The sequence below is a fragment of the Puntigrus tetrazona genome, chromosome 3 (genome assembly GCF_018831695.1).
Source record: "Puntigrus tetrazona isolate hp1 chromosome 3, ASM1883169v1, whole genome shotgun sequence".
NCBI classification, from domain to species: domain Eukaryota; kingdom Metazoa; phylum Chordata; class Actinopteri; order Cypriniformes; family Cyprinidae; genus Puntigrus; species Puntigrus tetrazona.
Window position 1 is genome coordinate 10,888,301 of NC_056701.1, and position 26,894 is coordinate 10,915,194.

The window sequence follows — 26,894 nt, forward strand, 5'->3', positions numbered from 1 at the left end:
TCTTTAGGTCCAATCTTTCCATTAGTATTTCCTCTTGTTTTTAATTTCTTATCTGAATTATGGTATTTCCTATTCTATTGGTGGCCGTGAAATAGTATAAATGTACAGTATGTCCACTTAATGGTCACGTGTATGTTTTATTATGTATGTTAGTATGTTTCAAACAAAAAGCCATCAAACTAAATTCATGAAATGGCATAACTGAATATATCAGTATCTAATTTTGTATATGAGTTCAAAACAGCAACACAAGTGCTGCTAGGAAAAGGCTTGTGTCATTTCCTAAACCACTGCCTTATTTCTCTCCAACTGCTTTGGCACAAAATACAGCAACACTTTATTTTAAGGTGTCTTTGTTGCACATATTATATGAACTTACTACAATATTAACAGTAGATTATGCATAATTACATGGAAGTAATCCTATACCAAACCCTAACCATGTAGTAAGTGCATGTAGTTGAGCACTATTAGTCAATACTTAAATATATACACACCTTAAAATAAAATGAAATGTTGTGGAACCCAAAATACTTTCAGTTTACATGAATGTCTGCTTTTTATTTTTCGATTTAATTTCTGAATAATATACTGTAATATATTCCTCATTTTAAAAATCCAATTCAATCCAATCAACTTGTTTTTTGTATCATTTTGTGAGTAACAGCGTTTTTTTGTGGCTTGAGAAGCTTTACTAGTGTTCCGGAACTGTTATTAGAATTGATTTGAATCAATATGTGTTAGAGATATGTAAAAAAAAAGGTGTAATAGGATTATTAAATCGAAAGCGTCTCACCATCGCTCTGGACCTTCCTCAGGGTGACTGAGGGGGTAGAGATGGCTGAGGCACGGAAGTTAGCAGGCAAGGTCTCTGAGGAGTCAGAGGTCACGCCCCTCAGATCTTTCTCCCGGAACATCTTCCTCCATGAAGGGGAGCGGGTGAACGTCTTAGTGCCATCCTAAAGGAGACGTGAACAGAGGTCCAGTCAGGTCTCATTCTGAACTCAACTATCAGTCATGTTATCAAAACTACCGAACGTCCTTTAAGAGGAGTGTCATTATACTAGACTATGGTGGGAGGTAAAAGGATGATCATCTTCCAGCTGTGTTCGTGTCCCGTGGTGCTCACCTCGTCTGGCCTCCTCTCTGTTCCCATGGCGATGAGAGAGTTGTATTCCTTCTCCAGAAGTTGTCGTGCCTGGACGTGGAATAAACATACTTTACATGTAATCAACCCAGTCCGGTCAGGAGTAATGAGTAGGCGCTGTTTTCATCTATAAAGCTCTTATTGTTTGGAGACTTGATGAATCAACAGGGTTTTCATAAAAAACTGCATCTACTGTATAAACAGACTGCCTGTATGTGTAAATATTTATGTTATGAGTAAATTTCATTTATGAGCAAATTGGAATTTTACAGAAACAGTTTGCAAGGGTAGCTTCTATCCCATTTGTTCGAAAGAAACAAAATAAAATAACACATTTATGTGCATGTAAGAATTTAACGCGTTTCCTTATCAAATAAGATTTATTCACCCTAAACAAATATGTTTTTTGTATACACATTTTCTATCTGAAATTTGCATAAATGTGTGATGCATTCATACGTAACAGATGAAAATAAAATTCCACCATATTTATTTTCTGATTTATTTTTATACATGATCTGTATTTATGTAGTTAATCATTATCCCTGACAGTAATAGAGAAACAGCTGAAAGTATCTTTTGATGAACACTTAACTGCACCCTGCTCAAAATAATCGTTTTATTTGTAGATCACTCTAAGCTTAAAAAACGTATCAAACTAAATCATTTAAAATCTTAAAAGGAAATCGACTAATAGCTATGATGCTGTTTTTGACGAATCTTTGCATAAGACAGGAAACACCGGCATCTAACAACGCCTTGGAAAAATATTGGTAAATCTTAAAATAAACACATAAACAGGAAGTAAAACATTTTCCTAATAAGCATGTGACGTATTGTGTCCTTAAACGTTGACGCCTCATAGCGCAGGCAATGCAATTTACGCAAGAAATCAGTTAAATCTGAACGTGTGTGAACAAATTGAGACGTACTTTGTAATCATTATCTGCGATTTATTTGTAACTTTTTCTACAGATTACAGTTGGGTTTATTTTGTCGTTAAATGACTTGATGTAACCGGTCACTCCCCAAACACTGGTCATGTCTGAAAATGTGTACAGCACAACTATATGTTTGTGAGGAGCGCTGTCGTTGTACCTGTGTGTTCTGATTGGGTATCTGAAGGAGCAGGGCGAGGTCGGTGTAATCGAAGGTGTCGTCCAGGGCGAGCAGGGCACCATGCACCCCGCTCTCGGTCAGGTTATCCGCATACTCCTTCAAACCGATGGACTGCACCCAGCACATCACTCGCTCGTTTGACCACACCATCACATCTAGACAGGAAACACAAGGGCTGGACTATGAGCAGAATCCCAGGATAATTATCAGTATCCAGCTTTAGTGATGCCTCTGGATATCGTCTTTTGTTTTCGGGTTGCTCCTGATCTTTCAGATGCACGTCTCGTCGGACACATGTGTTTTTGTTTCGGACAAAGTCTTTGTCTCTGTTTTGCATTTCCAGGGGATTGCATGAGCTTTGCATTTGTTTTGTTGATTCAGCTTCTCTAAACCAAAGTTCAAAGGAAGGAATGCAATCGTGAAAAGCAGTCAAACCGTTCCTACCGAGTCTTTTAATATGATGGTGACTGTATTAAAACACCCTCACAGCTTCAGATAACTGGTGTATTCTGTAGATTTGTGTCTGTAAAGGGTGGGAAAATTATTGATGACAGCATGCCATGAACTAGGGGCCTGGATTGTATCAAGCATTGCCATTGTTAAAAAAAAATGAATACTACAAGCAATTGTCGTTGATTGAAAGAAAGAAAGAACGTTTTATTAAACAAAGTTAAATAAAAAAAAGTTGAAGTTAAAGTGCTAAAATTGCAAAGAATGAAATGGACAAAAAGTAAAGCTAAATAGAAAGATTTAAAAATAATAAAATTGACACGTGACAAAATTACTAAAACTAAAATTTAAAAATAGAAATGAAAGCTAATTCCAAATATTCATAATTATAGCATATAATAATAGCAAAATAACACTTAAAATAACCACAGTTAATCACCCAGAAATATCCACTAGATCTGACTATTGACTGTTTTAGTGTAATGCACTGAATTTAAAATAAAGAAATGCCTGATAAATCTCTAATACTAAAACTCTACTTTCTCTATTAAATAAAAAAATAAAAGATTAAAAACTGATTGGAATATAGCAAGTACATGTAGACATCAAAACATTACAGTATTGCACAGTATGACAAATGGAAATCAATTTTGCTATTTACTAAAGATTACATGAAATCGTTTTTAAATTATGAGTGTTTTCAAAGTATCCCTTCACTACAGTGAGCAGAGAGTAGTGTGTCTGCAAAGCTATTCACTCATGCTTAATATAGTCTCAAATGGCACGAAGGCATCTGTGTTGCTACGCGATGAATAACTTCTAGATCAGCGAAGGCATCTGTTTCTAATCAAGGTACTGAATGAGGCGGTAACTGCACCTTTAAAACAACTCACAACTGTGAGATTAATAATGCGATCTGTGCATTGTGCTTTGATCAGTTGACTCTTCAAATGTGAAATCTCTATTGTGCCATTGAATCCTGTGCATAATGGAAGGCTGGGCCGCTCAATCCTTTCCAGACGTCATTGCTGGTAATGTATGTTATTATTAACAAATGCATTCTGTGTAAACACCCTTCCTCTCTCTGCCATATTCTCATTGATGTTTTGATGTACCGTACACTCCACAAGTGACTGTTGTTGTTTTTTTTTCCTTTTGTACATTGTGTTTATCAGACCGCTCTGCTGTATGAATTAATGGATGATGCAAAGCAAAGATCAACATGATAAAACCCAAAGAGAATTTGGAAAACCACCAGAAAATGTCATGAAATTCCTGCTCTACAAGATTAAACTAACTTGAATAGAATAACTTCTATGCTCACACAGCCTGGTTTATGCTGGGTTAGTACTGGTCTCGCTGGTGGATCCGTTTAACTTAGATTGTAAAGCTAAGAAAGGACAGTCTTCCTGAATGAACTAGTTAGTGTAAAGAAACAAAGAAAAAGGCCAAAAAATGTTTTATAGTCTCTTATTCTCAAAAAATATATTCTTTTTCCTTTGATAGCAAAGCTGAATTTTCATCATCATTACTCCAGTCTTCTCAACTGTGCTCCTTAATATTTTTTGTGGAAACTGATCATTTTTTTTCATGATTCTTTGACGAACAGGAACTGAAAGAAAACAGGATTTAATTGTTCTTTCTTAACAGTCCCAGAACATTTGGTGCTAAAACTACTGTCAGGATTTACTAAGTGGGAAATCGCAGCTGGAAATGAATCACGTGATTTGCTAAGATTTGTGCTCATCAATTCACTGGTATTTGCGGCATTATTTAAAGACCAAAAAAAAACACGTCTTAACACGCAGAGCAGAGTACCTAAAGCCCCCTTAAGTGCTATACATTAACTGTAAACCACTGCTTTAAAGGGCTTTATGCTTTTAGAAAAGAGTAAAGAAACACAGCTAATAAAATGTGACGATACTGATAAAAACATAATTTGTCCGCCAAACAATGTAGTTCTTCAGAAATGGTTGCAACAAAATGATCGCAGAGAAAGCAACACGCAGTTGCAGAAACAAACGTATATGGTTGAGAGTAATTTACAACAGCTTCAAACGTGGCTCAACCAATCAGAATCAAGGACTAGAACTATCCGTCTTATAACTGATACTTTAAAACAAACCTCACATCAAATAAATAAAAATATCTCTTCATGTGAACAAACTAAGGCTTTGCCTGTGCTCTTTCCATTGCAAATGAGAGGCAACCGCTGTATTTTAATCACAATCTAAAAAGAGATGCTGCATATATACACAGCATGCATGGTTTTTAATCTAAATTAGACTGCATCATTTTAAAATTAGAAGCAAAAATGGAATGGTCTGACTTTTGATTTATACTACACTATACTACTATACTACACAAAACGTGAAAAGAAATTTAAAACAAATTCACTCTCTGGAGTTCGGTTAACATCTTCACCGATTTGAATCATATTTGTATCGATTTTTAACTGGATCAGGGTGCATTGTTACGTCCCTAAACAGTGCTGTAGCAGAATACAAAAAAAAAATGATTTAATAAACATTTGCAAGCTACAATAGCGTCAGTAGTGTGCTATGGACACCAGCATGCCATGCTAGGGATCAGCATCATTGTGCAACTTGGACAAGACCCCTATAATGACTTAGTAGTCTTGTACTCAGTGTTAGGCATCTCTGTTAAAAGCAAAGATAAGCAAAAGATAAAAAAAAAGAAAACCTTTATTCTGGTGCTGGCTCTCATCTCTCCTCCTCTCCAGCTCCTTGCGGTCATAATTGAGGCGCTTCAGGCACATGATTCCATAATGCAGGCTCACCCTGTGGGGTGAAAAGGTCACAAGGATCAAGACAGAGTTTGTGGGGCTATCTAAATGCATTAGGACACTCCACCCTGACAAACTGTTACAAGAGCTGACCCCAGGCACATTAGAGATTAGGAAAGGCCCCAAGACACACACCTGTACCAACAGAATAACTGATTGGCATTAGATGGAATGGGATTACGACTGATAAAGAGAAGGAATAATGAAGCGTGTGTCGGCATTTAACAGATGGGGAGAGGGAGACAGATAATACCTGTGGAAACTGTCCACCATTTTTAGCTGTCCTCGCAGCTCTTTCTTGGTCAGATGGTCCAACATGCGGGCGTCCACCAGAGACTCCATGAAGTAACTTCTGTACTGGGGCAAACCCAGACTGGGCAACCAATCATTGCCCACCCACTCATGGTTCATATCTCCATAAGCCAGGATCTATCACAAAGGAGGGCCAAAAAATACATGCCTTCTATCACAACTCTATTCCAGTTCATTCATTACAATATGTATTTGATGCATACAAATCCAAACTTTAGGTCTTAATAATAAAGTTCTGGACCAGTTGCTTGCCTTATTGGATGAGCACTATATCTTTTTTTAAATCATAAGTTTATTACATTTTAAATAAATATTAAATATTTTATTGAAAATATGAAATTGTAAACAATATATTAAACATTTTATTATTTTAACGTTGTATTTTATTTATTTAAAATCAAACATTTAAAATCTGAAATGTAAAATGTATTAAACAGACACATTTGTATTTTTTGCTCTTGAGGCCAGAAAAAAGCTGAGCTCTGGCCTACCTTCCATTTATCACAAAGGAAACAGCAGTTGTTTATACGAATACACACTTCATTTACTCTTAAAGTAATTTAGTCTCAATTTTCTGATGGCAACATCAGTTTGAAAGTGTTTAATGCACGTATTGACATTACTCACCTGATCCCAGCTAATCTCTTTCAGCTCCTTGTGTGCCGAGGTGAAAGCATGATAGGAGAGAGGTGAGGAAGAGGAGATAAGGAACGCAGCAGAGGGGCAGCAGGAAAGACACATCGATGGACAGGAAGAGGAAAGAAGAATGAAGAGGGAAAGCAGGAAGAGAGGTACAAAGGGAGGAACAGTTTGTTAGTGACCGGGTCATTAGTTGGAAGCAGTTCACACTGAAACAGAAAAAAGAGGGAAAGTTGAGGATGTTCAACGCTACAGCCTAGCCAGACACACAGAGGGGGAGAGAGAAAGAGAGAGACGCATCAACACATGTCCGATCACTCCACTCTCTCCTCGTGCCGCCTCTCATACTGTCCACTAGGCGGCAGAGCGCTGTACGATCCAGCACTCCTGCTCTTTACGTTTATAGAGATTACATTTACTTTTAACAAACTAGGGGAATGCAGGACAGTGTGATTAATACAGAAATATTCACCAAATTAATATCAGTTCCCATACAGCATCACATCAAAAGCAGTCATTGGTGGGAAAGAGGTTTGTGTCAATATTCCTTCTTTAAATGTATTTGAGTAGTTGAGGGCTTCAACACACTTTATTTGGGTCTGTTGCACGTTCTTTTCCCAAACTAGTAATCTAGTTAGGCATCAACGAGTACTGACAGAATACATAAAATATGGCTACTAACTGGTTTGGTGGCTGCGGTCAGGGACTCCATCTCAGCGTGGGTCATCCACACGTTACTGGTCGACTGTGGTAAGAAAAGAAAACAATAACACGTACAATCAGAATGACTGTTTCTTAGTATTATGTTGGGTAGGGTGTAAAGTCTATGAATACACTGAAAACCAAGGATTCGTATATTTTTTGTAATATTCTAATATTTTACAAGTAATTTCATGATACAAAATGAATAAAAAAATATGCATGATGCTATACTCTTTCTAGGCCACTAATGACAAATAAATAAAGTAAATACCATGACTATGTGACTTTCTTGATTTTTTAATCAAGCTGGAGTTCATGCAGCTCAAATGCTGCTATATATAAATGAATAATATATATAGTACATTTTACCATTTACACAACCTTTCAAAGGTCCGTGCTTAGTAGTATTTTTCTCTTTTTAAGAAATGAATGCTTTCATTTAGCAAAAGACATATTAAACAGGCAACAGCTAAGACTTTTACATTGTTATAAAAATATTACATTTTATAAATGTTTCTATTTTGAACTCTTTACTATATGAAAATGAAAAGTGTTATTCTACAATAATTAGTGCTGTCAAACGATTAATCATGATTTTTTTTTTAAATATATATGTGCACGTTTTTGTATTTATATATACATAATACATATACAAAGCAGACACGTATGTAAAAAAAATGCATATAATAATATAGAATACTTAGTGTAAGTGTGTGTGTGTGTGTGTGTGTGAGCATACGGAGCGTGTGCTGGCAGGGGCCGAGGGGCTGGTCAGGGACACCATCTCTTGAATGGCCAGTCTCAGTTTGAGGCGGTGCAGAGGGTTACTGATGCCGATCTCTCTCTGGATCTCTGTGTCTGACAGGTTAGCCATGATGGCTCCACTCTTCACGTTAGCACGACAGGCTGCCACGTACCATGCCGGCATGCCCACCCACAGCTGAAAGAAAAAGAGAGGTGACCTTTAGGAAAAGCACAAAACAAAAACAAAAAGTGCTAACAGAACACCAAAGTAACAAAGTATGTAAGTAGACAGTCAAAACAAAAATACCATATTTTTAAATATAACAGCACATATCAATGTAAAACCCTTTTTAATCCGCTGCAACGCTTATATATGGAGTCATACCTCCAGCCAGGAAACAACAGTGGGTCCATCCCAAGATGCAAAGGGTAGGCCCTGTCGGCATGCCTCCTCCAGCAGCTCATGCCTAAAACAAAGGGAGAGATTTATAGTCAGTACAAACAATGAGATACAGAGTGAGAAGAAGGATTGAACTAGACTGGTTAGAGTAAAATTACTTTTTCTTGCTGCGACGATCCTTGTCCACCGGACCGGCCATCTTAGTGAGTCCGAGGGGATCCACAGAGCCCAGGTCATCTGAAGGGGTCGAGGCTACAAAATGCACAGAGAGGCGATTAAATGAACAGTGGGCATTAAACATTAAGATGTTACCACATAGATTATAATTTTTGCATTGTTATATAATAATTTCACAGTATTTATTGATTAAATAAATGCAGCCCTGGTAAGCACAACAGACTTATTTCAAAAACATGAAATCATCAAGCACAAGCTTGTCAATTCTAGTGTGCATATATATAAAACATTTATGTTATGTTAGTATGTTGTGGAATCTTTAAAATAAAGTGCTAGAAGATATTAGGCAGAGAATCCACTAATACTCTAATAACTGCTAGATGACATGTAGTTACAAAGTTACTCCAAAGTCCAAAAGTGGACTATCAAAATAAAGTGTTATAGAAACAACTAGCATTCAAAAAATAATTAAAGATATATAATAACGGTTATTTGTTATTGAAAAAGTCAATGAGCCCTTTGACATGTCCCAAGTAAATAAATGATATCATTAAGAACAAGTCAGCAGTTTCTTAGGAGCTTGAGGAGAATTGCAACATAATTAAAGCATATTTTGTGCAGGAATTTTTTATTTTGTTGTCATGCACTTTTTTCGATTTTAAAGGGATGGTTCACCCAAAAAAGAAAGTCCTGTCATTAATTACTCATCCTCATGTCGTTTCAAACCTGTAAAACTTTCATTCATCTTCTAAAAACAAATTAAGATCATTCTGATCTGATCTTTCTGACCCTCCATAGACAGCAACACAATTGGCCCAGAAAGGTATGATTTAAAGGTATCATTTAAATTCTTCCTCCCCCACATCACCATCTGCCATCAGAAATATTTTAATTTGTGTGAAGATGAACAAACTTCTTACGGGTTTAGTACAACATAAGAAATTAAAAATTTTTGGGTGAACTGTTTCTTTATATATTGTTTTTAAGTTAGACTCACCAAGAGATGCTGACTCGCGTCCAGGCTGACCCATCCGGACCTTATCCTTCTTCCCAAAGAGCCGACCGATGGAAGACTTGATGCTTTTCTTTTTGCTGGCCTTGTGGAGGGAGTCCTGGCTGCTGTTTGAGCTGCTGCCATCAGCAGAGAGGCTTGGAAATCCAGAGAGAGACAGGTAAAGGTCACTTGAAAAAGACAGTTCATACAATTCGCTCTCATTCCTACGTAAGGATGGATTTCGGGCCGGGCCGCTCAACGTACCTGCGGAACTCGCGACTGTCATCCAACATTGCACCGGGGTGAGTGTGCGTCATCCTGTCCAGTCGCAGCGCGCGAGGTGTAGGAGGAGGGGTGGAGTCCAGAAGGGCCAGGGACCTGTCGTCATCTTTGTTGTTCTGATGGGAGGAACAGAGTCAGGTCTTAGCACGTTTATTCAGTGTGTGATAGCGATGCGTGTGAATAAACACACATTCGCTCATACCTGTCTGTCTGTCTCGCGAGCTGGGGAGTGGGGCAGGCGGGGGGTGGAGTGCCCGGAGCTGGGTGGAGAGGGTGATGCCAGGGTGGAGGATGTGAGGGATGGAGGGATGAAGCCACGGCCTGTGCTGTCCCGTCCCAGAGAGGTCGGGGGGACTGGAGGGCCGTCCAGAGCCACGCTGCTGACTCTGCTCTCGATTTCTTCAGCACGAAGCTCTGTGCTCTCCTTCTCTTCCTGAATCAGCCTAAAGAAAATATGAAAGATATAAATAAGACAACAGCTTCTGTAGGTATCATGAAGCTAAATTCAAGACTTTTTAAAGGTGCTTTCACACTCAAAAATTATATTTGTAAAGATAAATATGCATTAACAAAGGATAATACTGTTCTTTTTATTGTACACTTGCATTGCAGTTTTGTCATCTATGCCTCTTTGAAAAGCATGGATTCTGGTTTGCTGTCAGCTGAAAGTTATTCAATGATCCAGTTAAACTGTGTCATTATCATTATAGCTATGCTGTGGACTTCCCTTTTTTCTAACAATTATTAAAACTTTATAGTCATATAGTTATTGTCCTTGGTGTAAATGGGCCTTAAGACCTTTTCAAAGACCACCTAAATGGAAATTGCTAGAATATTTTTATTTGGCATAATTTTTAATTCATAGGGAACACACATATGGTGCAAAATAGAAATGTACGAACTCTAGCTCAACTCAATGCCACGAATAGCGCATAAAGTACACCTTAAATTTAACCTTAAATTTTGTCTAAAAATTTTTTTAGCCCTTCATACAACAATAAATATCAGTACAATTAAAAAAAACACACCTATGGCTCCAATTTCAGGCACTGAATTAAAAAAACAATGTGTTTACAAAACTCTTATGACAGAGATAACGAAAGACAAGTAATCCAAAATTTATGTTGGTAAATGTCCATAAATCTACTAGTTAGTTATTCAGTGCTAACTAGTCTGTTCTAAAAAATCATAGACATGAGGTTAGTAATTATTTTTGTAATATTTGTTTTGCCAGGGTGCATAAAACTGATCAAAAGTTAAAGTAAATTTTTGTAATATTTCTATTTGTTGTTCTTTTGAATGTTTTGAATAAATTACATTTTAAACTATATTTAAATAGATAAATATATATATATATATATATATATATATATATATATATAGTATTGTGTAAAACATCCAATCAGGGTCACATTAACTGAACAGTAGCCGTGATTTCTTAAGACTGAGTTCAAGCAACCTACCAACTACTCGGTTTTGAAAATACTTTTATGCACTGACGTTCCCTGCCATGTATCTTCCTTTTCAAGTGTCTTGCTCTTATCCATTAACCTCCATTTCTGAGCACTATCCATTTTAAAAGTCTTTCCCATTAAGTAAGTTTATTTTTTCAAGCGGTCTCAAGGTCCCTCTGTCTTGAGCAAACTCACTTAATCTCTTTGTTGATGGCCTCCAGCTGCTCCTGCAGCATGATAGCGAGAGTCTGCACATCTGTCTGGCCACTTGGTGAGAGCAACTCTGATCCGAAGAGTGTCTCGCGATCCTCTTCATCATCAGAACACCTGTCCTCCACGCCGCCCTCGAACCCAGTACCCAGCAAAGGTCCGTCCCAGTCGCCATACTGCACATGAGAAAGGTAAGAAGAGACTAGTTTAATTTCACGTTGAGCCATATTTACTCATTTATTAGCAGGATCATATAAAGATGTCCTCACTTTGCTAGGGTCCTCCCTTGCCCCGCCCCAGCGGCCACGATGAGCCCGTCTAACCACGCCTCCAGTGCCTGTGTTTCCATAATGGTCTAGGTGAGTGGTGGAGCCAGCAGGAAGTGACCCTCCTCCCTGGGAGTACCTCAGCTCCAGAGCGCTTCCTGGCAGAGACCTAGCAGAGATGCGCAAAATCAAAACCGACCCTATTTTGCAATATTTTGCAACATTATAACTCTACTGTCACTTTTGATCAATGTAAGTATTAATAGTAGCATTTATTTTTCAAAAAAGAATCTTACTGAACCCAAATTCTGAATGTTACATGCCGAAGTAAAATTGATTGCATATGTCTTATCATGGCAACATCAGCAAAGAACAAATTAAGCAAGCACGATCTTCATAAATTGACATAAATGACTCACTAGTCTTTTAAAAGAAGACAGCAAAAATGTTACCGTGAGTAAGAGGAACCCGGTCTTCCTCTCAGCTGGTCTAGCTCTAGTTGAAGCCTCTCCAGCTCTGCAATCAGTTGATCCTAGGAGGAAAAAATATATTAGAATCAGATAATGTATCCATCTGGACACAGGTCACGTCAACAGCGCTGCATTTTCTTTGCTTTTCTTTTACAACAGCTTTATAGTTTAAAGAGAAACATACCTTGTTCGCTAAGAGATCATCTTGGATCTTCTTCATGTTAGCGAGTTCCTCAGAGAGAGCATTCTGAAACACATTACACCAGATGCTTACATATAAGTTCATAGTTTTAGTTGTAAGCTGTTTTTATCCAAATTAATCTTGTGTGAGCAAAAAACTAACTCATTAGAGTGGCGTGGTTAGTATCATGTTGTATCATGATATGGAGAAATAGCTGATCAGTCAGCCAACTAGTCAGGTGGGGTTGGTTAGTTTAGATTATAATAATATTCTCTTTTAGGTTTTGATATGTTCTTTCTTTAATTAGCATACTATCTAAGTGTGCCTTGTTTTTCTGATAGCTAGTTTGCATGATAATACCAGAGGAACATCAGTGGTTTAACTGTACTTTTTGTGCATGAAGAAAACAAAAATAACAACTTTTATTCAACAATTACTTCTCTTCTCTGTCAGACTTTAATGCGTGTTCACACGAGTACCACAACACAACCGAAACTAGCTTCCAAGCAGAGGAAAGCACACGCATACACCGAGTTACTCTCATGAACATCTGCCAATGTCTGACATGGAAGACAAAAAAATGTAGTCGTTAATTTTGTTTTCTTTGGACACAAAAAGTAGCTTCGTAACATTCATGTTGAACCACTATTTTAATGATGTCCTTACTAACTTTCTGGTCTTAAAATTGGTATTTGGATTTCTTTCGAAGATGAATGAAGGCGTTACGGGTTTGGAACGATATGAGGGTTAGTAATTAATGACAATTTAAAATTTTGAAGTATCCCTTTAATTCTTAAAATCAAATAATTTATATATAATAAGTAATAAGAAATAGATATAAAATAATAAAAAAATTACTTGAAAATATATAAGTAATATAAGTAGAAAAAATCTAGGCAATATTTGATTATTTTTCTATGATGTTCTAGACCTAGAAATCACGCTTTTGAAATTTTCTCACATTTACTTGACCTTTAGATCCCTGAGCATTGTGTCTTTTGAAAACAGTAAGTTGGGTTAAAAATAGCTTTGCTAATGGTTAAAAAACCATCATGAGACTAACGCTTCTTTATTCTGTTTCTGAACACGCCTTTTGTAAATGGCCACTTACAGACATCCTCAGGCTCATCTTAAAGGCTCAGAGGAACCAGAAACAGCCTAATTATACTTCCTCGAAACTGATTAGTTAACTACAGTGGTTGTTCGGGCATCCTACAACTAGTAGATTTAGAAAATATGTGGTTTGGCACATTCCTAGACCTCTCCAGTCTCATGTCTTCTGTTTTCAGGAACACGTCTTCTGTTTCTGACATTAAGCGCAAATTATGTTTCAGCCATTTATCACGGATTCTCTGATGAGAAACGCATTGAGCATGAAACACCTGCTTTTGTGCTGAAATAATGAGGGAGGACACATAGAGGAAGCCTGCAAGTCCTATTAGACACAAACATAATTGAGGCAACATCTGGATTTTTGAGGTAAACATCAAAGACGTGGTGACATGTCAAGGCTACTTTTCCGTCTTCTGGATGTGCATGCAACGTTTTCAAGGAAATCGAATCTGAAATTGTGGAGGATCACACCTTCTCCTCCAGGGCAGCCATTCTCTCCTTCAGGTGCAGCTGCAGTCTCTCATTGGACTCTGACAGAAGCTTGTCCACCGTGTCTGAGAGACGCTTGTTGTGTTCGTCATTCATCCGCTCCCTCTGCCTCGCCTGAAGGAAGAGAGGGAAAAAGAGAGGGAAAAGTCATGGACAGAGAAAGATGGATGATTAATTTTGAGTATAGAATAATGGTGAATAAAAGATGAGAGTGAATTTGATAAGAGATTATACTGTGATTTCAGGCAAATGCAAGAATAACACTATTTTGATTCTTATATTTGACTGTATAAACCACTTGTTTTGTTTTGTTTTGCTTTTTAAAATATTTTAGATAATGTGAAACGCTATTTTTTTTTATGTGAATTTTTTTATGCACCTGATTATGCTGATTATGCTGTTTTTACAGTTATTTGAAATATACTTCAATCAGTTCAATTAGGGCATTTAAGTAATTGTTATAAACATGTCATAGAAAAAAAAATATTACTGGTGTGCATCTTAAGACAATACAAAGGCACTGACATGTTTTAAGATCAGTCAGTGCAAGTTTCTTTCAGATGAAACAGCTCAGATTTACATTTTAGTCTAGGACTAGGCTTAAACCTTTTCTGTGTAACCGGGGGTATAACATATTTAAATATTTACATACCAAGTACATTTTTAATGTTTACAATATTTAAAACATAATTAAACATTTTAAAATCAACATATTTGACATATTTACTTAAAAAAATTATAGGTTTCAGATGTTGGGTCACAGAAATTCATAATGTAACGTCTGTGAATCCAGCAAAAAAATCATGTTTATATGTCATACTCATTGAATAATATTTTTTGCATGCACTCCGAGTCTGAAATTCTCATCAGAAAATCTTTGCATATTAAAAAAATAAATCAAATTCAATCACTTTTACGCACCGCCTCTGAAACGTTCATTCATCATAAGCATATCACTTTCAATCCTGCGTTATTCGCATCTATAGCAAGCATTTTGAAAGGAGTTTTAGAATGACGAATACTAAAAAAATACTTTCTAAAATTTGGACACAGTGTGCAAGGACATTTACTCTAAAAGCCCATTCAGAGTGAAAATACTTCACAACATTTGAGAGTAGCATGCTGTACAAATGAATAAACGGGAGGATGAGTCACCCTCTGTAGCTCCTGATTTTTCTCTTCAAGTTGTGCCTCCAACTGTCTCAGTCTCTCCTCAAAGTTGCCATGACGCTCCTCCGCCTAAACAACAGGGTAAGGATAAAGTCCATTTTAACATCGTTTGGACCGGTTCTCAATTTGAAAGGAGTTAATAGCACAGCACCTGACAGCACACACCTTGTTGAGCGCCGCCACCCTCTGGGCGAGCTGAGCCTCGATCTCGGGCAGCGTCTCGGCCCTCTGGAGGGTTTGCTGCAGCTTCTGTTTAGCATCGTCTAGACGCTCCTGGAGCTGCCTGTTCTTCTCTTCACTCTGAGTGACAGAACAATGAGGCCAAACAATACAGAACACCATAATGAACACATTCTCTTCTGGAAAAATAGTGCTTTGTTTTTGGTAGAGACCTGGCGAAAAGACAATGGAAGTTCTTTTTGTCAGAAATTACCCAAAATAAAATACTAACGAAATAAAATTACGAAAAAAAAAAAAAAAGGTAAGCAAAAGTTTAGTCATTATTTTATGTATAACCAGTGATCATTCTCACGCGCAAGAACAAGCAAAGACATATGTTATGTAAAACCAACACGTCCGGACATATCATCTCAAAACCTGGAAACAGATTGTAAATTCTTGTAGACATAATGAGAGCCTTCAAAACAACAAAATAAGTTCACTTAGATTTAAATGCAAGCTGTAATTTAGGTGCAATAATACTGTCATGCGGTTCCTTTGCTAAGAATGTCTACATTTGCAGTGCATCTATTTACTGTGAATATATCTCCTATTGTGTGTTTAGAATAGCTTTAATCAGATAATGAGAAAATGCAAAAAATCTTTGATAAAAAAAAATGTTATCTCAAGAATATAAATTAGTTTACATATCCCTATTCATAACCAATACATTTTAATAGGTTACATAGAATTTAATAAAAATGTGGACTACGTTTGTTTTTTTAAGAAATGAATACCTTTAACTAAATTGAAGGTTACACTAAAAACTTCTTTTTAAACTTCCTATTTATTAACAAATCCTGAAAAAATGTAGCAGTTTCCACAAAAAATGTAACATTGTCACGTCTTTGGACTTTTTGTTGTTGTTTTTGTCTTGTGCCACATGTTCCGTGTGACCTACTTTTGTTAATATTGTCATTGTCTTCACCTGTGTCTAGTTAATTTAGTGATTTCCCGTTTGTATTTAAGTTCTAGTTTGATCCTATGTATTGGTTGGTTCTCGTCTTTAATGTGCTTGTGGTTTTTGTCCTGTCTGCCTGCCTGCCTGTAAAGATATTGTTTATTTAATCTCTGAGTAGATAAAAGTGTTTTCGTTTACCTTATGCTTGTTGCGTGCTCTCATGCTAACCACCGCGTGACAAACATTGATTAAAATGCAAAAAAATATCTGAGAACTAAAGAAATATATTCAAACAGAAAACTTAATTTAAATCGAAATATTATTTTGGTTTTTGTTTGCATAATATATGAGTGTACACTTTGTATATTTATTATCTGTACATAAATACACATACAGTATATATTGTGAAAAATGTACACGTATATACATTTATATACTTATATTTTATATTATATATTATATTTATATTATACTATATATGAATGTTTTATTTTTTTACATTTTTAAAATTAAATATATACATGTATGCTTTTGTATTTATACATACATAACATACACAGTGAACACACATATTATGTAAACCTAATCATAATATAGATGCAAGTATTTATTTTATATCCATTTAAAAATCTTACCAACATTAGAATGTTGGAGCAAATTACATTCAATATAAACCTTTAAATTTCATTAAATTCAGTTTTTATCTAAACGCAAATATCTTCTTTTTTTTTACCATTTATGCTTTTATCCTATGAAAAAACAAAAGCTTGAATAGATTTATGGGTAAAAAAAAACATAGTTTGACACCGTGGTTAGAAACTACAAAAGAAATGTAGGCTTATATGACCAATAATCTGAATATTAAAGCTCTCCATTGTGGTTACAGGCATAATACTTTGAGGTATTATATATGAAGCACTTGAAAATTCACTGAAAAGAAAGAGAAGTCCTGAAATTTTGTTTTAGATAAAACGCAAACAAAACAAAATCTTTAGCTGAAAATGGCGCAATACTGTGCGAATAACCCCCAAAGACTCCTGTTGATGAACACACTGTTAAATGTTCCTTCAATAGTTACACCTTTCATGTGTGTCTGTACATGATTTTTCTTTTGTACCTGTCTGTATAAAGACTCTTTGCTGGCAAGCTCGTTCTCCAGCTTGTCTTTGATGTCATGGAGAGAGGTTGCCTCCCTCTGGGCACTGAGGTACCTACAGACAGAAACACACACGGTGGAGATCTGCAGGGCGCTCGAGAAATGAAAACTGTGACCCTATCCGTGCCATTCCACAGTGCTGCGGTCAAACCGTATGACAAAACAGCTGTGAGATCTGGTGCGGTTTACCTGCGCTCTAAGGTGGTGATTCTTTCCTCCATGTCCTCTCTTTGACATAGCGCCTGCGGTTGAGGGGGTGGAAAAAAAAAGTGAGATAAAACAGAGAAAATGTCGAAAAGAAGAAAAGACAACAACATATGGTGAACTGATTGCAGAAGCAAAAACACCCACTAAACGATCACAATCAGACCATTCGGTAACATTATTACAATTGGGCGTCTGTCTAGACTTCAAATGGTGCTGACTATAAACAGTTATTGCGAAACGAAAAGAGCGATATCGAATATGACATAATTGCTGTGAGGGAGGAAGACGAGGCGATGAAAGACGAGTGTAACAAAAAAAAAAACGAAAGGCAACGAGTCTTGGGAAATGAGTAAAAAACCCTTCACTCGCCATTAACAAGGCGGTACTTCATGACAGTGGAAGCAGATTATAAGCAAAAATCTGCTCGAGGCATCCAACGTAAATAGGACAGCGAGCCAGAGCGATAGCTGCCGGCAATTCCGGAAAATTCCGTAAGTAGAGAGCCGGTGACATGAAACGGGCGCTGCTGCCAAGTTGGCAAGTCTTTGTGTTACCGCAGGAGAATACAGCGTGCTTCTATTATACAGAAAATTAGACTTCTTCCATGAGGAATGTCAGATAGACAGCTGATTATTTTGTTGGCACTTTGATTGATCTCGCTCTGGCTGACAGGCACACCCATCAACAACTAGAGCACTTTACCGGCAATTAATCATGGCGTTGTGGCAGGAAACCCTTCTAAATGGGAGAGGAGGCGGGATGACAGCAAAACCATGGTTGCGTGACACAGGGCTCTTGATTTTGTTTTGAAGCACTCTCGATGAGAACTTAACCTCTGACCCACCTCTTTCACGTCCCTCTGAAGCTTCTGATTGGCTTCCTCAGATTTAGCTAATTCCCTCCTGGCGGTAGTGAGCTGCTCCTCGATCTCTCCAACCTGCGCATGGGAGACAAGGCTCAGACGTTAACATGTGCGCACGAACGCATGCAAACACAGAAACCGAGCCAACGAAACTTGGATGCGTTCCAGTAGCCGTTTCTCCCTCTGTCGATTCTTCTTCTTTTTTTTTTTTTTTTGCAATTGGGAATGGTGCATGCATCCACCAGAGGGCAGCAGATCGTGACACAGTCTTTCGCTCAGCATCTCTTTTCAGTCTGCATCTCTATGGCAACCATAGGAATGCCAGCCTAACTGGAACCTTCTCTTCCAAAATGTGTCAGTGCTTTGATTGTGTCATACTGTAGGTCTTCTCCCACCCCGTCTGTCCCGTATTTCCTTCTTGTGTCTGGGAACATTATATATGCATCGCACACATACACTTGTAAGCTCTCTTTCTAAACCCAGCTTGCTTCCAAGGCAGTATTCTAACTCATAAGTCATTATCACAAGTCATACACTACATTTAAATGTTTAGGATGAATGCTTTTTTTTCTTTGGTTGTTTGTTTTTTTTAAAGAAATTTATATTTTATTCAGCAGTGGCAAGAATGGTTACACTTCAGAATAGGGAACACATGTTCACTGTGAAAGGGATAGTTTAGCCAAAAATAAAAAATTCTGTCATTTATTACTAATTTATTAGGTTGTTATTTTTGTTTTCTTTGCATACAAAAAATATTCTAATAGCTTCATATAATAGTGGTTAAACTACTGATTTGAAATTACCCAATAATTTACTCAGCCTGAAACCATTCTAGGTGTATAACCTTTAGCCGAGGAGGGATGTAGAAAAACTGGCACAGTTGTGAGTTGGCTGTTTATCTATACATATCATGCTAATGAAATTGATCAACTAAAGGAGCTCCACCTGTGCTGCATTGGTTGATTATTTAATCGTGCTCCTCCGGAACCTTGTTAATAAAACATCCTTTCTGGTTCTAGGAACATTTCAGTTGCATTGATGTCTATGCATGGCCAGAAAGCTCTCGGATTTCATCAGAAATATCTTAATTTGGACATCAAATATCTTATATATTATTTACCTTATTATAAGTAAAACAATATTGGGATTAAGCTGCTTTTAGAATATTTCTCTCGTGTTCCCGTTTTACATGTTATAGTACATAGATCAATTAATGGCCCACATTTGACTTTTGTCTTCGTTATGGTGCCATATACAGTTTCATTTTTAATTGTACGAAAGCTTCAAGTGCAGTTATTTATTTGTCATGCAATATGTGGAAACTGGCAACAGTGGATACAAATTTTCCAGGAACTCTCTGGATGAGACTACAACATAGTTGAAAAAACATAGTCTTTTTTGCTTAACGACAAATGTCTGACCACTGCCGTATGTGTACCCTGTCGCAAAATGTGGCAATGATTCACATGATAGATTCTTTATCAGAGTACTTTCTTAATTGTGATATTATTAGAATATTGCTGTAATGATGCTGATATTTCAGCTTTGCATCACAGAAAGCAGACAACATTATTTAATAATAATATTTCAGGATATTACTGTTACAGTATTTTTGATTTATTTATGTGTTTTTTGTGTGCGGGTGTGTGTCATTTTCCAAAAATACAGTCGTGACAAGCATTTAAGACTTCTATCAAAATCATTAAAAACATTGACCTCAAACTTTTGAAGAGTAGTGTGTATATATATATATATACGTCGATAATGAAATGCAACTGCTCTATTGAATACATTTTTTAAGGCAGGGGTGTTATCTCCAACCCAAATTAAACACACCTGAACTGAAATATAAAGGGTTTTCAGTATTCCTAGAAACTTCCAGACCAGTATGTGGTTTCCAGGCGCTGCATTATGGCTTTGCGTTCTCTCTTTGGCTAGAATTTGGCTTCCCTTTGAATCACCTTGCCTCGTTGAGAGCGTGCCTACGATTCCTCAAAATGCCTTCTCTACAGGCAGCATTGCAACACTCACCTGTCTGCACATGAGTGCCAGTCTTTCTTTTAACTGTGAAAGCTCTGCTCTCTGTCTCTCTATCTCTCCCTCTCTCTGTCTGTCAATCTCGCCATCATCCAAGATGGAGGAAGGGCCATTCGGGAGCCGCTGTGTGAAAAACAGAGGAACATGAGAAAAAAAAGATTGAAAAGATTCAAAACAATACCCAAATAGTTCTGACTCACCTCCTTTCCATTGTCCAAACCCCGCTCTCTCCTTTTAATCTGATCCCGTAAAGACAGAACCTAAGTATAGCGAACAAATCTAAGCATGCAGGGCCAGCGTGCCACATACAGAGAGAAAAAGGAGGTACAAAGTATATTGCAAAAGTATGGTGTTCACCTCATTTGTGGACGCTTCCAGCTCTTCCTCTAGAACAGCAACTCGCTCTAAAGCCACACGCAATCTCTCACGCACCTTAGGGAGAAAAGAACAATAGACAATGAATCAACAGGGAGAGCCTGTCCAAAACAATTCTCACCTCTATGAAGAGACAAAGTAATTCTGTAGATATCTTTTATGGTGCTTTTTGTCTGCTTTCATTACGAGCAGGACAAAGCAGCATAACATAAAACGTAAACAGAAATCAAATGACAGCTATGTTCACAAAACTTTAAGTATTTGGGTTCATCATCATGCTGACGTGGTATAAGATTAAGGAAGGGCTGCTGACCTTTTCGTCCAGGGCTTTATGGTGTTCGAACAGAGACTTGAGGGCCTTGAGCACCTCCACCTCGCTGGAGACTCCAGCAGGTGACTGGGCCTGCCTCTTCACCACAGTCATCCTCAGAGAGCGCTCGTGACGAGACACCAGACACTCCAGATGCTCCAGCAGCAGCTAGACGAAACAGGAAAGAAACAAAGAAAGTCAATTTGGAGACAGGTGCTAGTAATTACCCTTTTGTTATTCCAGTGAACATTTCCCAGAGTAGAACTGACTCCCAGACTGTAGTTTTAGGAGCAGCGTTGGGGCTTAGTAATCAGATTAGTTTTTAAGTAACTAGTACAGTAACAAATTAGTTTTCATTCAGAAGGAAATATCTGAGTTACATTTTCAAATAAGTAACACCAGTTAATTTGTGAATTATGTCCCTTAAAATGAATAAAAACATTAAAACCTGCAGCGTTTAAATATTGCAATGTTAAATAAGAAAAATATAATGTATGTATTTAATCTCATTTTATTAACCAGTGTCTTTGCTACTGACCTTCGATAATCCAATTCAACTATAACCAAGCAAAAATGACATATTTGTGTTGAATTTTCGTTTTTGCTTAATAGTGTTGAATTTTCTTCTGCTGGATTATATCCTTCATGCCATTTGTTTGACCTGCGCCCTCTACTCTACAGACATGAACTTCAGCATGAGGCCTATTCATTTCACTTTTGGCATAAGAGGGCTATTACATTTGTAAAAGAAGAACTTTTTACATTAAAAACAAACAAGCAAGCCCTGCCCAGATTAACAAACTCATAAGCAACATAACACATTACTTTCCATAAAAAGTAACTAAGTAATTAGTTACTTTTTTAAGGAGTAACACAATATTGTAATTCATTACTTTTAAAAGTAACCCCAACATTGCTTAAGAGAGTTTTATTGTATAATTATTATTATGGGCTACAAAATATTTCCACTATAAAAAAAACAACAACACAAGACGACCTTGTTACCACAATAGTAACATACAGGTAAATCAGAATAAAACAAATTAAATAAAAATTTCAATTTGCACTTAAGGGTTAGTACTTAGCTACAGAAAACATCCATTTGCGTCGATGTACTTCTGTGTCTAGTTACTGAGATAAAGCCCTTGTGAAAACTAGTCTATACAGTATATGGTAATGGATATGGTATGGAGTGGGATATTGCACCCCAGCCAAAACATTTCATTAAAAACAAACACCCTAAACACAAAACCACAAACACAAGCAGGGGACATAAAGAGGATGTGATGTCTGTTTCACACGCACAGATTATGGTTATGGAGTTACTGACCCGTGTATTGTTCCTCTCCGCCTTGAGCTCAGCAATCTCCTCTTCTCTCTCCAGCAGCTGCTCCCGACATACATTCAGCTCTTTGGTCAACACCGCAAACTCCTGCTCACACACACAACAGAAAATCAGCTCTTTTACAGGCTCCTAACAATCAACACAAATAAACCAATGAGTGTGTATCCAGTGCAGCGGTCAGCCTGAAATATATTTACGGATCACTCGAACCACACACACATAACGCAGAAATAAACACGTACACCACATACATGTGTCCACCGTGTAGTCTGGGCTTCAGACAGCCTGCCTACGAACCACCCACAGACTCACTGACCGTCTGAGACACAGTGCATACACACAACTGAAAAACACACTTTCTCAATCTGGCAAGCTCTAATCTGATTGGCTGACTTCACACCATTTCACTAGGTGTAAGAGCCCACAAGGTTTATTATCAGTGTGTCTGAAAAGTTGTTTTTGCAGGCTATATATTAGATGAAAAACTTCTTCAACTTGTACAATTTTTTTTAGGTTTTCTTGAGCAACTAACTGAAATAAAAAAAGCATTACAAAAAGAAAAACTAAAAGAGATATAACTGTAATATAAAGCAAAATATATATGAAAAATAATAATAAGCACATAAAATGATTAAAAGTTACATTTAAAATAAAAAATGAAAGGGCCCATATTAGTGGACTATCTCTTTAACCCCACAACAGTGTGACCATAAGAATGATAGAAAAGCAGAACATGTTTATAAAATCTACAGCAATTACAAAAAGCTCCCACTTTATATTAGGTAGTCTTAACTATGTGTGCTAATATTTAAATGAATAATTTGGTAAAATGCTCATTTTGTTTACATACATGTTTTTACAATCTACTTATACTTATATTTAATTAAATCTATAATTAACTTCTGCAATTACATTTATAATTACACTGTTGACACCAAAACCCAGCCAAACCTGTCCTGTATCCCACCTCAATCGCAGCAAAAGTATTATGCAAAACAATATGAATTTATTTTTTTGATGAAAGTGCACCGTCGTTAAGGCCACCTAAAATATAAGGCTTGTCCCAAAAGAATCTGATGACACTAACTTAGCACAAGGTGAGCAAAAAAGAGAGTTTCTGTGTGAGGGAATGAAGTACAATTTAAAAAAAGACAACTGAAAACATCATAATGGTCATAATTTGGTCATTTTGTAATCCTAAGAGGACAATGCACTGCTATTCAGCACAGCTCAACAGTTTGGGCAGTGAGATGTGAAGATCTCATGGAATGACGTGTGAGAAAACTTAACTGTTTAACTCTAGGGGAGTTCGGAAATAAGCCTATTTTCCTTTTGGGCATACAGAATCATAAAAAATTATATAATCATACAGTGAATCATGTTTAATAATTTAACACATCAACGCTCCCAGTATATTAACTGAAAATATGTAAAAACAAACAGCATTCTCATCATTCCAACTAAAATACTACATGATATATCTAGTACACGGGGGGGGGCCTTGGGGTCACAAAGGCTGATAACCACTGGTTTAAATCTAATTCATTAGTTCAAACCGAATTCAGACAAGCGGCGCAAGAAAAGTAGGCATTTACACTCTTTGCACAGAGAATTTCACGATCATCAAATGTGAAAATGCATTTCTGTACACAATATGGCCATCAGATGACACACTGTGAAAAACAATACTTGTTTCAACTTGAAATAACTTGTTACCCCTCTGCCTAAAAATAAAAAATATATATCTTAACTTAACATAAGCGACAACTATAATATTTTAGCTGACTCAACTAAAAAATTTTAGGCAGCAGAGTAACAAGTTATTTCAAGTTCGAACAACTGTTGTTGTTTTACAATGCAGCAGACCTTCTCTTCTGACATGCCCATACAAATTTTGCACGACTGCAAATTACTGATATTATTACGGATATTATGTATTATTTTATTTAGTGACAGCCGAGCATCATTAACCAGTAATCTGAGGCCAGTGACTCACCTCAGCTACTGAGGAAACAGGGGCCAGTATAGTAAATGCCCAAATGTTGGTGCTGGTGTGCATGCGAGACTGAATCAGAGTTTGTTACTTTTATTGCTGTGTGAACAGATGACAAAGTCCACATTCTGAACACTCCAATGAGCAACTCTCGGGTGTAAGGTCTTCATAGCACCATGTTGTGTAAGATGACATATGGCCTCACACGGCTGCCACTGCGAGCCTAAAGCTACACCATCTTTTTCCAGCCGCCTATATGTGTTCGGACGCCTTCTTCAACAATCACACGCCGCACACCTTACCTGTCCAATACGCAATCGGACTCACCATATTGCGTGTGTAATTACGTACTTTGTGTGTCTACGTGTTTAAACGCACAGCAGACGTTGCAGTTTCGTTTGATTTCTGAATATGTTTGCGAGACGAGGTTCCCAAGCAACCGTGTAAAAAAAAAAAATTCATCCAAAAGGCCTTCGACAAGCCAAGCACAATTCTCCACCAATCACGTCGCGTGTACCTTCACAGATCGGACCAGCCAATCATGTTTCGTTTCCCTCGTGATGAATGCGTTTGGTGGGTCACGTCTCCATCCTGTCTGTATCTAACTACCTCGCTTTCTGCCAACAAGCAAAAAATAGGGGAAAGAAGCTGGAGCAAGGAGGAGGAGAGGAAAGGAGGAGAAGGAGGAGTGTTGGGGGGGCTAAGCTTAGGAGTGGTATAGTGGTACACAGATGGTAACTCAGTGGGCCCATAGGACTTTGGCATTCTGGAAATGTACCTTGCTGAGATTGGACTAGAATTATGTTTGGCACAAGTATGCCAAACACAATTGCGTGATAATGTCCTGCCTTATTTCTCTCTCTCATTCAAGCTCCTGCTACGGCTCCACTGACACAAAGGACCTCAACAATAGCTTTACGTCCTCTTTTTCAGCTTTTGTCTCTTTCTCGGTTCGTTTTTCTCTCATACGCCCAGCGCTGATGGGATGCACCGCCTGAACCCTGCTTAATGTATCACTGCTCTGAATCCGCGTCTGCTTATTTCAGAGAGTGTTTGCATATGTTTTTGTGCGCGAAAGCGAGAGAGATATATTGATTCTCCCTCTCCCTGTGTTGCCATGCACCTTAAATATCCAGTCGTTCCTCCCAGAAGATGGGAAGCTCTGATACCTGTTATTTCAAGGCGCATGTTTGTGGCAGTCTGTCCCAAAATGTTTCCAGTGATACAGACATTGATCTTTAATTGGTATACAAATCTGGTGTTAGAAATACAAATAGAGGAGCACGAATGTGTAACCTAATTCAGAAGAACAAAACACGATTCATAAATATGCAAGTGCTTTGATCAATCGCTCAGTGTTTTTGCACTTAATAATTTATATTTTAATCTGCATACGCAAATTATTACATATTTGTGGATGGTCCTCGAAATTGTGCATTCTTTGTTATCAAGTATATTTTCTTTAGAATTCACAAAGTGATTTCTTATTTGCTTATAAAAAATCTCTAAACATCTAAATATATTTACTTCGAGAGATTAAAAACTTCAGAAGATATTGTGTTTTTTTAAAGGAATATACATTAAATTACTCTCTTGCACCAGTAGAAAATGGTTTCGTTTTGTTTCTAGCAAAAAGACAGCAAAATAGTTGACAATCCATTGTGGAAAAAAGAAAAAAACTTTACTAAAGGATAAGAAATAGCCTACAATAGCCTAATAATATTTATATATTCTGTAAAACTGCTAATGAAGGAAAAGGCTCAAGTGTTCAAGTAGTATCCTGTTGTCGCAACTCGCAAACGTCACTGCAAAACAAACATGGCACCTGAAAATTCAGGTAATGACAACTGAATTTTAATCAAATTCACACATTATGCAAAAGTATGCAAAGTATGTGATTTACTTAACTAAAAAAAACAATTTTGTTCCTGTGTAACTGTAGCATTTAAACATGACACAACTCTCCTGTGAATCTGAATAAGGTTGTGCAGCTGTGAATCTATTCATTATAATGCATTTCTGATCCCATATACAACTGCAGTGGCTGACAGATTTATGTATCGGCCGAGCTCATTACCTCACCTTAAGCTGCAATGATGTCATTAAAGGTTTTAAAACCATTATTTAACTCAATCTACCAATGAAACAACCAGGTCTGTTCAAAAGATTACACTCTTCAACAATCCAAAATGTAGCGTCCCGACTAAAACAGGTCACAGAATCATAGATAAGCAGATAATCTCAAGAAGATATGTGGAACACTTTAAATTAGATCAGAGAAGACAAAACAGTTCAAGACCCGATGCAAAAAGGACCAGAAAAGCCCACAGCAAGTCTGGAATATTAAGATCGATTTAAATACAC

The 26,894-nt window shown here is 37.2% G+C and overlaps 1 protein-coding gene across 1 annotated transcript in view; it reads right to left on the bottom strand.

Moving 5' to 3' along the window:
• Positions 1-26,894, bottom strand: part of ppfia3 (PTPRF interacting protein alpha 3) — a 34,863-nt gene that overhangs the window by 2,603 nt on the left and 5,366 nt on the right. Inside the window, 28 exon segments of the mRNA XM_043235138.1 lie at positions 797-959; positions 1,130-1,198; positions 2,246-2,421; positions 5,420-5,517; positions 5,776-5,951; positions 6,462-6,488; positions 7,156-7,218; positions 7,915-8,115; positions 8,305-8,386; positions 8,478-8,571; positions 9,494-9,645; positions 9,755-9,888; positions 9,975-10,215; positions 11,422-11,612; positions 11,706-11,871; positions 12,155-12,234; positions 12,357-12,419; positions 13,938-14,069; positions 15,111-15,194; positions 15,291-15,425; positions 17,363-17,456; positions 17,591-17,643; positions 18,453-18,545; positions 20,502-20,630; positions 20,708-20,767; positions 20,865-20,939; positions 21,196-21,360; positions 22,523-22,624. Of these exon segments, the coding sequence (XP_043091073.1) occupies positions 797-959; positions 1,130-1,198; positions 2,246-2,421; positions 5,420-5,517; positions 5,776-5,951; positions 6,462-6,488; positions 7,156-7,218; positions 7,915-8,115; positions 8,305-8,386; positions 8,478-8,571; positions 9,494-9,645; positions 9,755-9,888; positions 9,975-10,215; positions 11,422-11,612; positions 11,706-11,871; positions 12,155-12,234; positions 12,357-12,419; positions 13,938-14,069; positions 15,111-15,194; positions 15,291-15,425; positions 17,363-17,456; positions 17,591-17,643; positions 18,453-18,545; positions 20,502-20,630; positions 20,708-20,767; positions 20,865-20,939; positions 21,196-21,360; positions 22,523-22,624 (3,298 nt within the window).